Source organism: Sarcophilus harrisii, chromosome 2 (assembly GCF_902635505.1).
Source record: "Sarcophilus harrisii chromosome 2, mSarHar1.11, whole genome shotgun sequence".
Taxonomy (NCBI): Eukaryota; Metazoa; Chordata; class Mammalia; order Dasyuromorphia; family Dasyuridae; genus Sarcophilus; species Sarcophilus harrisii.
In genome coordinates this window covers 98,171,802-98,184,262 of record NC_045427.1, presented here as the reverse complement: position 1 = coordinate 98,184,262, position 12,461 = coordinate 98,171,802, and the positions used below count along the sequence as shown (strand labels likewise).

Here is a 12,461-nt window from a genome sequence, read left to right as displayed (position 1 = left end):
AACCCATGCGAGGGTAATTTTTTACAACATTATTCCTTGCACTCACTTCTGTTCCGATTTTTCCCCTCCCTCCCTCCACCCTCTCCCCCAGATGGCAAGCAGTCCTATACATGTTAAATAGGTTACAGTAGATCTTGGATACAATATATGTGTGCAGAACCGAACAGTTCTCTTGTTGCTCAGGGAGAATTGGATTTAGAAGGTATAAATAACCCGGGAAGAAGAACAAAAATACAAGCAGTTTACATTCATTTCCTAGTGTTCTTTCTTTGGGTGTAGCTGCTTCTGTCCATCCTTGATCAATTGAAACTAAGTTAGATCTTCTCTTTGTTGAAGAAATCCACTTCCATCAGAATACATCCTCATACAGTATCATTGTTGAGGTATATAATGATCTCCTGGTTCTGCTCATTTCGCCCATCATCAGTTCATGTAAGTCTCGACAATCCTCTCTGTATTCGTCGTGCTGGTCATTTCTTACAGAACAATAATATTGCATAACATTCATATACCACAATTTACTCAACCATTCTCCAATTGATGGGCATCCATTCATTTTCCAGCTTCTGGCCACTACAAACAGGGCTGCCACAAACATTTTGGCACATACAGGTCCCTTTCCCTTTTTTAGTATCTCTTTGGGGTATAAGCCCAGTAGAAACACTGCTGGATCAAAGGGTATGCACAGTTGATAACTTTTTGGGCATAGTTCCAAATTGCTCTCCAGAATGGCTGAATGTGTTCACAATTCCACCAACAATGTATCAGTGTTCCTGTTTTCCCACATCCCCTCCAACATTCCGCATTCTTTCCCTGTCCTTCTGGCCAATTTGACAGGTGTGTAGTGGTATGTCAGAGTTGTCTTGATTTGCATTTCTCTGATCAATAATGATTTGGAACACTCTTTTATATGAGTAGTAATAGTTTTAATTTCATCATCTGAAAATTGTCTGTTCATCTCCTTTGACCATTTATCAATTCGAGAATGGCTTGATTTCTTATAGAGTCAATTCTCTATATATTTTGGAAATGAGTCCTTTATCAGAACCTTTGACTGTAAAAAATGTTTTCCCAGTTTATTGTTTTCCTTCTAATCTTGCCTGCATTAGTTTTGTTTATACAAAAACTTTTCAATTTGATATAATCAAAATTTTCTATTTTGTAGTCAATAGTGATCTCTAGTTCTTCTTTGGTCATAAATTCCTTCCTCTTCCACAGGTCTGAGAGGTAAACTATCCTTCCAATTTATTTATGATCTCATTCTTTATGCTTAGATCATGAACCCATTTTGACCTTATCTTGGTGTACGATGTTAAGTGTGGGTCAATGCCTAGTTTCTGCCATACTAACTTCCAATTTTCCCAGCAATTTTTGTCAAATAAGCATTACTGTTCTTTATGTACTTTATGATATTGAAATAATACTAAAGAAAATAACAGTGAAAAGAACAGCTGCCCTAGATCCTAATATACACAGAGGAATAACTGCTGAAAAGAACACAATTTGAAGGATCAGTTTTTATCATACACAAAGAGGAAGTGGATCTCAGATACTTTGGGGGAAAAAAACAGTCCTATAAAATGAGATGGAGAGACTATCAGTACATATCAGTACACATCTTAAGTGGGCTTGAAGATTTCATCTCTTTGAAGTCTTCAAAAATAACTTATCAAAAGCATGGTGAAGATAGGAGAATTGAATGGGCAGTTTTGTAAATTATATTTTGCAGTTGATTGACGTTTCCTGTTATTGGTAAAATTGACTCAAAGGCATAGAGAACCAGAACATAGGGCATGTCAAGCCTGGCAACTAGATTCAAAACTGAAATTCTTGAAGCATCCACAAAAGATTTTTGAAAGAGAACTGCCATCCAATTCAGTAAATAGTACAAATTACTATTATAGTTGATGATGCTAAAATGAAATTAGGAAATGAGTACCACTTGCAGTTACAGAGTTTGTAGTGGATAAATGCAGTATGGATTGCATTATTCCAAATGTAAATCTAATACCTCTGTGTTCATTACAATTTTTTCTGGAGTGCATATGATCAGATCCCTAGAAGAATCTCTGAAAATTGCTTCATAAAGTCTCTGAAGTTTGAAGTGGTTCACCTTCCATCCTAGAAATAAAACCCTACTTAAACAGAGAGTTAAAAGCTGAATAATAAGCTAGGAAAATGAGCAGACAACAGAAAAAGATTCTGACCATAGAAAGTTACTATGGTGATAAGGAAGATCAAAGCGTACCTCAGTTGTAGTGGCAAGAAACTGGAAACTGTATGGATGCCCATCAGTTGGAAAATGGTTGAATGATTTATGGTATATGAATGTTTATGGTATGTGAATGTTATGGAAAGTTAAATGATCAGCAGGATGATTTCAGAGAGATCTGGAGAGACTTACGTGAACTTATGATAAATGAAGTGAGTAGTACCAAGAGACATTGTATACAACAATAGCAAGATTATACGATAATTAGTTCTGATAGACATGGCTCTTTTCAACAATGAGATGATTCAGGCCATTTCTAGTGATCTTGTGATGAAGAGAGCCATCTGCGCCCAGAAAGAAGACTGTGAGAACTTCTCAAGTGTGGATCACAATAAAGTATTTTCATTTTTTTTGTTGCTGTTTGTTTGTATTTTGTTTTTCTCATTTTTTTTTCCCTTTTTAATCTGATTTTTCTTACGCAGCATGATAATTGTGGAAATATGTATAGAAGAATTGCATATGTTTAACATATATTGGATTACTTGATCCTAAGGGACGAAGAGGAAGGGAAGGAAAAAATTGAAATACAAGGTTTTGAAAGGGTGAATGTTGAAAATTATCCATGCACACATTTTGAAAATAAAAAGCTTTAATTTAAAAAAAAAAAAAAAAAAAAAGCACAAATTTAAGCTGGGGAAAAAATACTTTGAAAAAGATAGCAAAATCAAAGTTTCTACATCCAAAGTCTCCAAGAAAAAAGAAATTATTCTCAGGCCATGGAAGAGCTCATAAAGAATTTTGAAAATCATAGAGGAAAATTTAGGAAGAGAATTGAGAGTGGTGCGAAAGAAAATACAAAAAGCTATCAAGGAGAAAAATGTTTTAAAAAGCCCAATGGGAAAAGAGGTACAAAAGCTCACTAAGGAAAATGATTTTTTAAAAATTAGATTTGTGTAAATGGAAGCTAATGACTTTATTAGAAATAAAGATACAATACAGTAAAGCCAAAAGAATAAAAAAAATTTTGAAAATGCGAAGTATCTACTTGGAAAATAGACCCAGGAGAGAAATAAATTTTAAAAACATTGATCTATATAGAAGTCATGATTAAAAAAAAAGAGAGAGAGAGAGAGAGAGTCTGGACATTTTTAAAGAAATTATCAAGGAAACTGTCCTGATATTCTAGAACCCGAGGGTAAAATAGAAATCGAAAGATTCCACCCTAATCTCATGAAAGAGATCCCAAAATGAAAAACTCCGAAGAATATTATAGTCAAATTCTGAAACTCCCAGGTCAAAGAGAAAATATTGCAACCATCTGGAAAGAATTGAAATATAGTGGAGTCACAGTCAGAATAACATAAGATTTAGCAGCTTTTACATTAAAGGATTGAAGGTCTTGGAATATGATGCAGTGGAGGTAGGATTACAACCAAGCAAAACTGAATATAATCTGTCAGGAGAAAGGGAAAAATTCAATGAAATAGCGGACTTTCAATCATTCTTGATGAAAAGAACAGAGTTAATTGATCCACACTTAACACCGTACACCAAGATAAGGTCAAAATGGGTTCATGACCTAGGCATAAAGAATGAAATTATTAATAAATTAGAGGAACACAGGATAGTTTACCTCTCAGACCTGTGGAAGGGGAAGGACTTTATGACCAAAGCAGAATTAGAGATCATTACTGATCACAAAATAGAAAATTTCGATTATACCAAACTGAAAAGTTTTGTACAAACAAAACTAATGCAGACAAGATTAGAAGGGAAGCAATAAACTGGGAAAATATTTTTACAGTCAAAGGTTCTGATAAAGGCCTCATTTCCAAAATATATAGAGAATTAACTCTAATTTATAAAAAATCAAGCCATTCTCCAATTGAAAAATGGTCAAAGGATATGAACAGACAATTCTCAGATGAAGAAATTGAAACTATTTCTAGTCATATGAAAAGATGCTCCAAGTCATTATTAATCAGAGAAATGCAAATTAAGATAACTCTAAGATACCACTAATGATGATTGTTGGAGGGGATATGGGAAAACTGGGGACATTGATGCATTGTTGGTGGAGTTGTGAACGAATCCAACCATTTTGGAGAGTAGTTTGGAACTATGCTCAAAAAGTTATCAAGCTGTGCATACCCTTTGATCCAGCAGTGTTACTACTGGGTTTATATCCCAAAGAGATTATAAAGAAGGGAAAGGGACCTGTATGTGCACGAATGTTTGTGGCAGCCCTTTTTGTAGTGGCTAGAAACTGGAAACTGAATGGATGTCCATCAGTTGGAGAATGGCTGAATAAATTGTGGTATATGAATATTATGGAATATTACTGTTCTGTAAGAAATGACCAACAGGATGATTTCAGAAAGGCCTGGAGAGACTTACATGAACTGATGCTGAGTGAAATGAGCAGGACCAGGAGATCATTATATACTTCAACAACAATACTCTATGATGACCAGTTCTGATGGACCTGGCCATCCTCAGCAACGAGATCAACCAAATCATTTCCAATGGAGCAGTAATGAACTGAACCAGCTATGCCTAGAGAAAGAACTCTGGGAGATGACTAAAAACCATTACATTGAATTCCCAATCCCTATATTTATGCCCACCTGCATTTTTGATTTCCTTCACAAGCTATATGTACAATATTTCAGAGTCTGATTCTTTTTGTACAGCAAAATAACGTTTTGGTCATGTATACTTATTGTGTATCTAATTTATATCTTAATGTATTTAACATCTACTGGTCATCCTGCCATCTGGGGGAGGAGGTGGGGGGGATAAGAGGTGAAAAATTGGAACAAAAGGTTTGGCAATTGTTAATGCTGTAAAGTTACCCATGCATATAACCTGTAAATAAAAGGCTATTAAATTTAAAAAAAAAAAAAAGAAAGAAAGAAAAGAACAGAGTTAAATAGAAAATAGAAAATTTGATTTTCAAATTCAGGACTCAGAAAAAGTATAAGGGACATTTGTTTACATTCCTACATGGGAGGATGACACTTTTAAATCATTTGAACTTTCATTATTATGGCAGTAATATATATAATACACACACACACACACACACACACACATATATATATATATATATATATATATATATATACACACACACACACATATATAGACAGAACAGGCATGTTATATGAAAAGATAATATCTAAAAAAAATGAAGGGATCAAAGAAGTTACTAGGAGAAGAAAGGGAGAGGTGGAATGGTATAAATAATCTGCCAAAAAGAGGCAAGAAAAAGTCTTACAGTGGAGGGAAGGGGGGGAGATTCGGGGGAGTTAGTGAACTTTATCCTCATCAGAAGGTCAAAGAGGAAATAATTCAGTAGTTATAAGAAATCTATTTACCTACAGGAGAATAGGAGGGGGAGAGGATATGGGAAGGAAGTGGGGGACAGTGATAGAAGGGAAGGTATATTGGGGAAGGGAGGTATTAGCAGCAAAACACTTTTTTGAGGAGTAGTTGAGGGAGAGTAGAATAGATGTTAGCAATGCTAATTGTAAAAAGATTTGAAATAAGTTTCTCTGATAAGGTCTCATTTCTCAAATGTATAGAGAACTGAGTCATATTTATAAAAAATAAGAGCCATTCCCAATTGATAAATGATCAAAATAAAGTAACTATCCCCAAAGGGCTGTGAAATCATGTATATCCTTTGACCTAACAATACCAATACTGGGCATGAATTCCAAAAGAGATTTAAAAAAAAAAAAAAAAAGGTAAAAGGACTTCTGTACAAAAATATAGGAGCTCTTTGGGTAAAAAAAAAAAAAAAATGGGAGACTGAGAGGATGCCTATTAATTGGGAAATGACTGAATAAATTATGGTTTGTGATTATGATGGATTATTATTCTGTGGGAAATGATGCTCTCAGAAAAACCTGGAAAGCCCTCCATGAACTCAAGCAAAGTAAAAATGTACTATTAACAAAGTAATAGCAATGTGCTAGAATAATCACTGTGAGGACTTTACTCTTCTTAGTGATAACAATGATGCATGACTACTTTGAAGGACTTGTAATGAAAAATCCTATCTATATCCAGAGAAAGAACTGGTTGTATCTGAATACAAATAACTGAAGCATATTCTCCCTCTCTCCCTCTCCTTCTGGTTTCCTCCCTCTCCTTTTCTCTCTCTTTCCCTCCCCTCTCCCTTTCCCTCTCTCCCTCCTTCCCTTCATCCTACTCTCTCCCTCCTACTCTCTCTCTCCCTCCTTCTCTTACCCCTTCCTTCCCCCTTATTTTTCTTGAGTTTTATTGGAGAGGAGAGATCAATGTTTTCTTCCATCACAATAACAAAAAAAAAAGAAAAAAAGTGGGTTTAGCAGTAAGTTATCTCATAGGCTTCTTTGTGACTATGATGAAATATTTTATGTAAAACATTTATAATTTTTAGGTGAATGTCAGCTTTAATTGTTATTTTAGTACCATAGTAAGAATTAGTAGTCATTCTGCTAACTGGAAGAACAAGGCTTTGATTGGCTTTAGGAAGGGAAGAGTGAGATGACTGGAAAACAATGACTAACCTGTTGCATAATTTTCCCATAGACTAGGTTGCTCAAATCTATTTTTATGCCTGCCATCCATCCATCCATCCATCAAGAGTAGTTGTTTTTTAACCCATTATAACATATATTATTTTAGGAAGTTGTTTAACTGTTTAATATGGAACTGCCTTTTTTTGTTCTAAAGTAATTTTAATATTCAAGGAATGATACAATATAAATTAGTCTTAGAAGTTGTGCATGAAGTAAATTATTAAATATATATTTTTGGATAAATTGAATATTTTCAGTGTTCTGGTTATTTCCTTTAAATGTATGCCAATTTTTCTTAAAACTTCATTTACTTTTTAGTTATGTTTTGAATTGTTTCTTTAACATTCATTAAAGAGTACATTTTCATCTGAAAATTTTAATTAAAAATCTTTATTTTTAAACAGGATACGTTAATTGTTTGGTCAGAAGCTGAAAACTATGATCTGGCTTTGAGTTTTCAGGAAAAGGCTGGCTGTGATGAGATCTGGGAAAAAATTTGCCAGGTATGGTTCTTTTATTATTAATGGTTGTATAGTTTATACAAGGAGCCTGCTTATAGAGAAGTTTTGATTTTGCTTTTTTAGATGTTAAGTAAACATTTAAAAACTAATGAATAGGCATAGTGCTAATAATCTAGTCTATGGACTTGACAATCAATATGGAAATTCTTTTTATCATTTATAGTTGAGGCAGTATGAAACAGTAAATAGAGAATTAATCTCAGTATCATAAAGAGCTGGCTTAAAGTACATGTAATAGGCAAGTCATTTAATCTGTCCATAGTGTATGCAACTCTTCAGTATTACAATTTTCAGAGAAGATAGTAATTTGCTTTGATAAAGGAGCTCATTGGGTATGATCTTCACTGGAAAAAAAGGGTCACAACTGGCTAAAAAGAACAACAATGAATTTTTATGTTCAGGATCCCAGCAGAGAGAATAAATTCAGTTATCTTTATTCAGATGAGTCTCAGATCTATTTGGTTAGCCCTGACCTCTCCAATTCCAGTCTCATCTTGAGTTTTCTATAGGACATTTTTAGATTCAATATGTTACTTTCAGCATATCTAAAAGTGAACTAACTACATTCCCTCATACCCTTCTCAATTTCCATATTATCAAAGATAGATCTTTCCAGTTACCCAGGCTGGTAAACTAGGTATCCTCAACTCTTTACTCTCTCTGACCTCCCACTTCCTCATAACCAATTTGTTGTTAAATCCTATCAGTTATACTTTTGATACATTTTTCTTATACTCATCTTTTTCTCCTCTGTGACAACCACCATTTGATATAGGCCCCTCATCACCTCACACTTGTATTTTTGCAATAGTTTTCTGCCTCTTAAGTTTCTTCTCATTTCAGTTTTTTGCACTTCCTAAAGTAGAAATCTAACCAGATTTCCCTTCTTTTTAGTAAACATTCTCTGTCCTCCATATTAATTCCAGGATCAAATCTAAAGTTTTTTATTTTGCTTTTAGTCTGGCCTCTTTTAATCTTTCCAATCTTCTTACCCCTTACTTTACTCCATTAACTTTGACCAAGTGACACTACTGGCCTTCTTACTGTTTGTTCCTTTCACAAGACACTCCTCCCATCTCTGGACATTTTCGCTATCTTCTATGCTTGGAACTCCCTTCCTTCTTATATCTTCTTCTGCTGGTACCCTTCTATCTAACTTCTTTCAATCACAGAGGATTTATTAAATATATTAGACACTATGCTAAATATTGGAGATACAAAGAGTAAAACAATTCCTTTTTCCAAAATAGCTTGCATTCTAATTCGGGAATGAAATATAATGTATTTGACTTGTATTTAATTTTGCATATGCTTATGTGTATGTAAATTGTTTCCTGTAGATGTTAAGTTCCTTCAGAGTAGAAATTTTCTTGTCTTTTTATCTCATATATTAAGCACAAATACAGGGTGTTGCAATAATCTTAGTGCAATTTAAAACTATTAAAGTCTAAAACTACACTCAAAAGTTTTGGAACATCCTATAAAAAAGATACTGAATAGATGCTTATTGATTTGAAATGATGACATTGAGAGTCCTTATAATTAAAGGCTATTATAATTTTAATAAGTGTACTTTATTGTATTCTGAAAATGGAAAGTTCATGTACGACATGTAATTACTCAAGCAATTTATTTAAGGTCATACAACTTACTGTGACAAAACCAAGACTGGAACCTAAGTCTCAATACAGTGCAAAATAATTTCTTGCATTATAATTATTCTTCTGTCAATCTTTAAAAAAAAAAACAAAAAGGATATTGACTTATCTGTTTAGCTTTTTAAGGTTCTGAATTTGGGAGGGTAGAGGGGTGTCCATAGATAGATTTCATGGAGTCTGTGTACTTGATGAGAAAATTTATCTTTTTTCCCCATTCACCTCTAAAATGTAGAATTTCTTTAAGTGGAGTAAGCATTCTAAGAAATGGTCCATAGTCTTTGCCAAATTAGGTGTCCCATAATAAAAAATTTAGTTGAATCCCTTAGTGGTTCCCCAGCTAGAAAAAAAATCTTAATAATTTTAGTAATACTGGGTATCCAGCTTACAGTCATGTGTTTTCTTGTCTTCTCCACTAGTGATATGAGGAACCATAAGATCATAGATATTGAACTGGAGAGTGCCAATGAATGTCTCTAATCCAATCCCCTCATTTTACAGATAAAGATACTTTGGCCACACAGAGAGACTAAGTTGAAAGGTAGTGTTCCTGCTGTACTGATTGAAGAACAGTTGTGGTAAAAGGCCACCTTATTCCCTCTCGAAGTTTATTTGAATGATTAGTTCACTTAGTTTTCCTTAAAGCTTTTTTCAGTTTTTAACTAACACTACTAAAGTTGAAGCTGCTGTTTCCAGTGTTATTAGTATTCTCTTAACTGTTAACTCCAGCAATCTTTTCTCATTCCTTATCTGAGGCTTTTGAAATTTTTGATCATCAATTCTGATGAACTGTGGCTCTTTGCAATAATGAGGTGATTCAGGTCAATTCCAGTAGACTTATGATGGAGAGAGTAATCTGTATCTAGAAAGAGGACTATGGGTACTGAATGTAGATCATAACATAATATTTTCCCCTTTTTTGTTATTGCTTGCTTTTTGTTTTCTTTCTCATTTTTTTCCTTTTTGATCTGATTTTTCTTGTGCAGCATGATAATTGTGGAAATATGTATAGAAGAATTGCACATGTTTAACATATATTGGGTTACTTGCCTCCTGGGAGGAGGGGAGGAAGGGAAGGAAAAAATTTAAAATACAAGGTTTTATAAGTGTGAATGTTGAAAATTATCAATGCATATGTTTTGAAAATAAAAAGCTTTAAATAAATTACAGGGGGCACAATGTAGAGGGTTTTGGTCCTCAAGTCAAAAAGATCTAAGTTCAAATGTAATCTCAGATTCTTATTACCAAGTGATTTGTTTATCTCTGTTTCCTCTAAATATAACATGAGAATAATAATGGAACGTACCTCTCAAGGTTGTTATAAGGATCAAATGAGATATTTTAACTACTTAGCACAGTGACTGGCATATCACAGGAGTCATATATAGTTGCTGTTACATCACTGTAGCACTGCCAGCACCCACACACCCACAATTGCTAGCATCAAGGAATTTGAGGGTGGTGGAAGATACACAATATGTGTACAGATAAATGAATATGAAGTAATTTCAAGAAAAAGAAAGGGCTAATGACTGGGGAATAGAAAGATGAAGACTATCAAGAAAGGCTTCCTGTAAGAGGTGAGGCACTTATGCACTTAAGGAAACTAAGAGGTAGAGTTGAGGAAGGACTGTATTCCACACACAGACTGTTTGCAGAGAAATGGAAAATGAAATACTATATACTGTACAAATGTGTTTAATGTTTGTTGAATTGAATTGAATCTGGCCTTAGGTTTATAGCCTACTTCCTTAGATCTTATGCTAAATGTCAGCCCCTAAAGCTCTTGAAATATCAACATCTTAAAACAATACTTTCTTTAGGCTCTTTAACTATGTTCTGTTGCAAGAGCAATAGAAAAATACATATTAAAGAATCTCATTGAGGAATTCCATGTACACTGAGATAGTAAGGGGGTCCTAATTTTTCTCATCATTTCAACTATTATATTTAGTTTTAGAGAGATTAAGATTAAATGTTAATGTAGAGTTTTGGCAATAAGGCATGTTTTGAAAAAAAAATGATTTGGTGGCTTTTCCAACATGTCTTGATAAATCCATAGTGTCAACTTTTCTTTATTATCTTGGTCCCATTTCTATTTCTTTGATCAAAGGCTTTTTTTGTAGTTAGCAAATTAATTAGCAATTAGTCTATTAATTGTCAGTAATATATAAATCATATTATAATCCGCGTCAGGCCTCACTTTTGACAGTCTCAGAACGGTTCTACCTCTTTTTATGCCTTCCGAGTTCATCAGTAATTCCATTATATACCCAAATACTACTTATGTCTTTTTTTTTTTCTATTTCATAATACCCATAAGAAGGAAGAGCCTATATGCCATAAGTTTTCTGAAAAGTGAGTTTATTTTTTTTTTTTTGCTGTTCAAAAAGAATCAGACTTTGGAATAGTGTACAGTTAGCCTGTGAAGGAAATCAGAAGTGCAGGCAGACAGAAATAGAGGGATTGGGAATTCTATGTAGTGGTTCATAGTCATCTACCAGAGTTCTTTCACTAGGTGTAGTTGGTTCAGTTCATTACTGCTCTATTGGAACTGATTTGGTTCATCTCATTGTTGAAGATGGCCACATCCATCAGAATTGATCCTCATGTAGTATTGTTGTTGAAGTATATAATGATCTCCTGGTCCTGCTCATTTCACTCAGTATCATTTCATAGAAGTCTCTCCAGGGCTTTCTGAAATCATCTTACTGGTCATTTACAGAACAATAATATTCCATAATATTCATATACCACAATTTATTCAGCCGTTCTCCAGTTGATGGGCATCCACTCAGTTTCCAATTTCTGACCACTACAAAGAGGGCTGCCACAAACATTCTTGCACATACAGGTCCATTTCCTTCTTTAAAATATCTTTGGGATATAAGCCCAGTACCAAACAAGATCCTTTGTTCTGGATCAAAGGATATGCACAGTTTGATAGCTTTGGAGCATAGTTCCAAATTGCTCTCCAGAATAACTGGATGTGTTCACAATTCCACCAACAATGTATTAGTGTCCCAGTTTTCCCACATCCCCTCCAACACTCTGCATTATCTTTCCCTGTCATTCTAGCAATCTGACAGATGTGTAGTGGTATCTCAGAATTGCCTTAATTTGCCTTTCTCTGATTAATAATGACTTCATAATGACCTTGAAAAGTGAATTTATAAGATCCTTTTTATCCATTGATTTACATTTTATATTCAGTTACTCAGCTGTATTGTTCCTTTGAACAATTTGTTCTTGAATTTGTTATTTGAATTCCAGACAATAGAGATAGAACAGTGTGCCATTGGACCCCAAATTCTTTTTTTTTTTTTTTTAATTAAAGCTTTGTATTTACAGAGCATATGCATGGGTAATTTTTCCAACATTGACCCTTGCAAAGCTTTTTGTTAGAAATTTTCCCCTTCTTTCCCCTCCCCTTCCCCTGGCTGGCAAGTAGTCTGATACATGTTAAATATATTGAAACAAATATTAGATCCAACATATGTAT

General features: G+C 34.0%; 1 protein-coding gene across 2 annotated transcripts in view; it reads left to right on the top strand.

Moving 5' to 3' along the window:
* The window catches only part of PPP4R3B (protein phosphatase 4 regulatory subunit 3B), an 85,782-nt gene that overhangs the window by 18,249 nt on the left and 55,072 nt on the right, over window positions 1-12,461 (top strand). For both annotated transcript variants that reach the window (XM_031950504.1, XM_031950503.1), the window contains exon 3: window positions 7,188-7,286. In XM_031950504.1, the coding sequence (XP_031806364.1) occupies window positions 7,188-7,286 (99 nt within the window). The remainder of the gene's footprint in view (window positions 1-7,187; window positions 7,287-12,461) is intronic.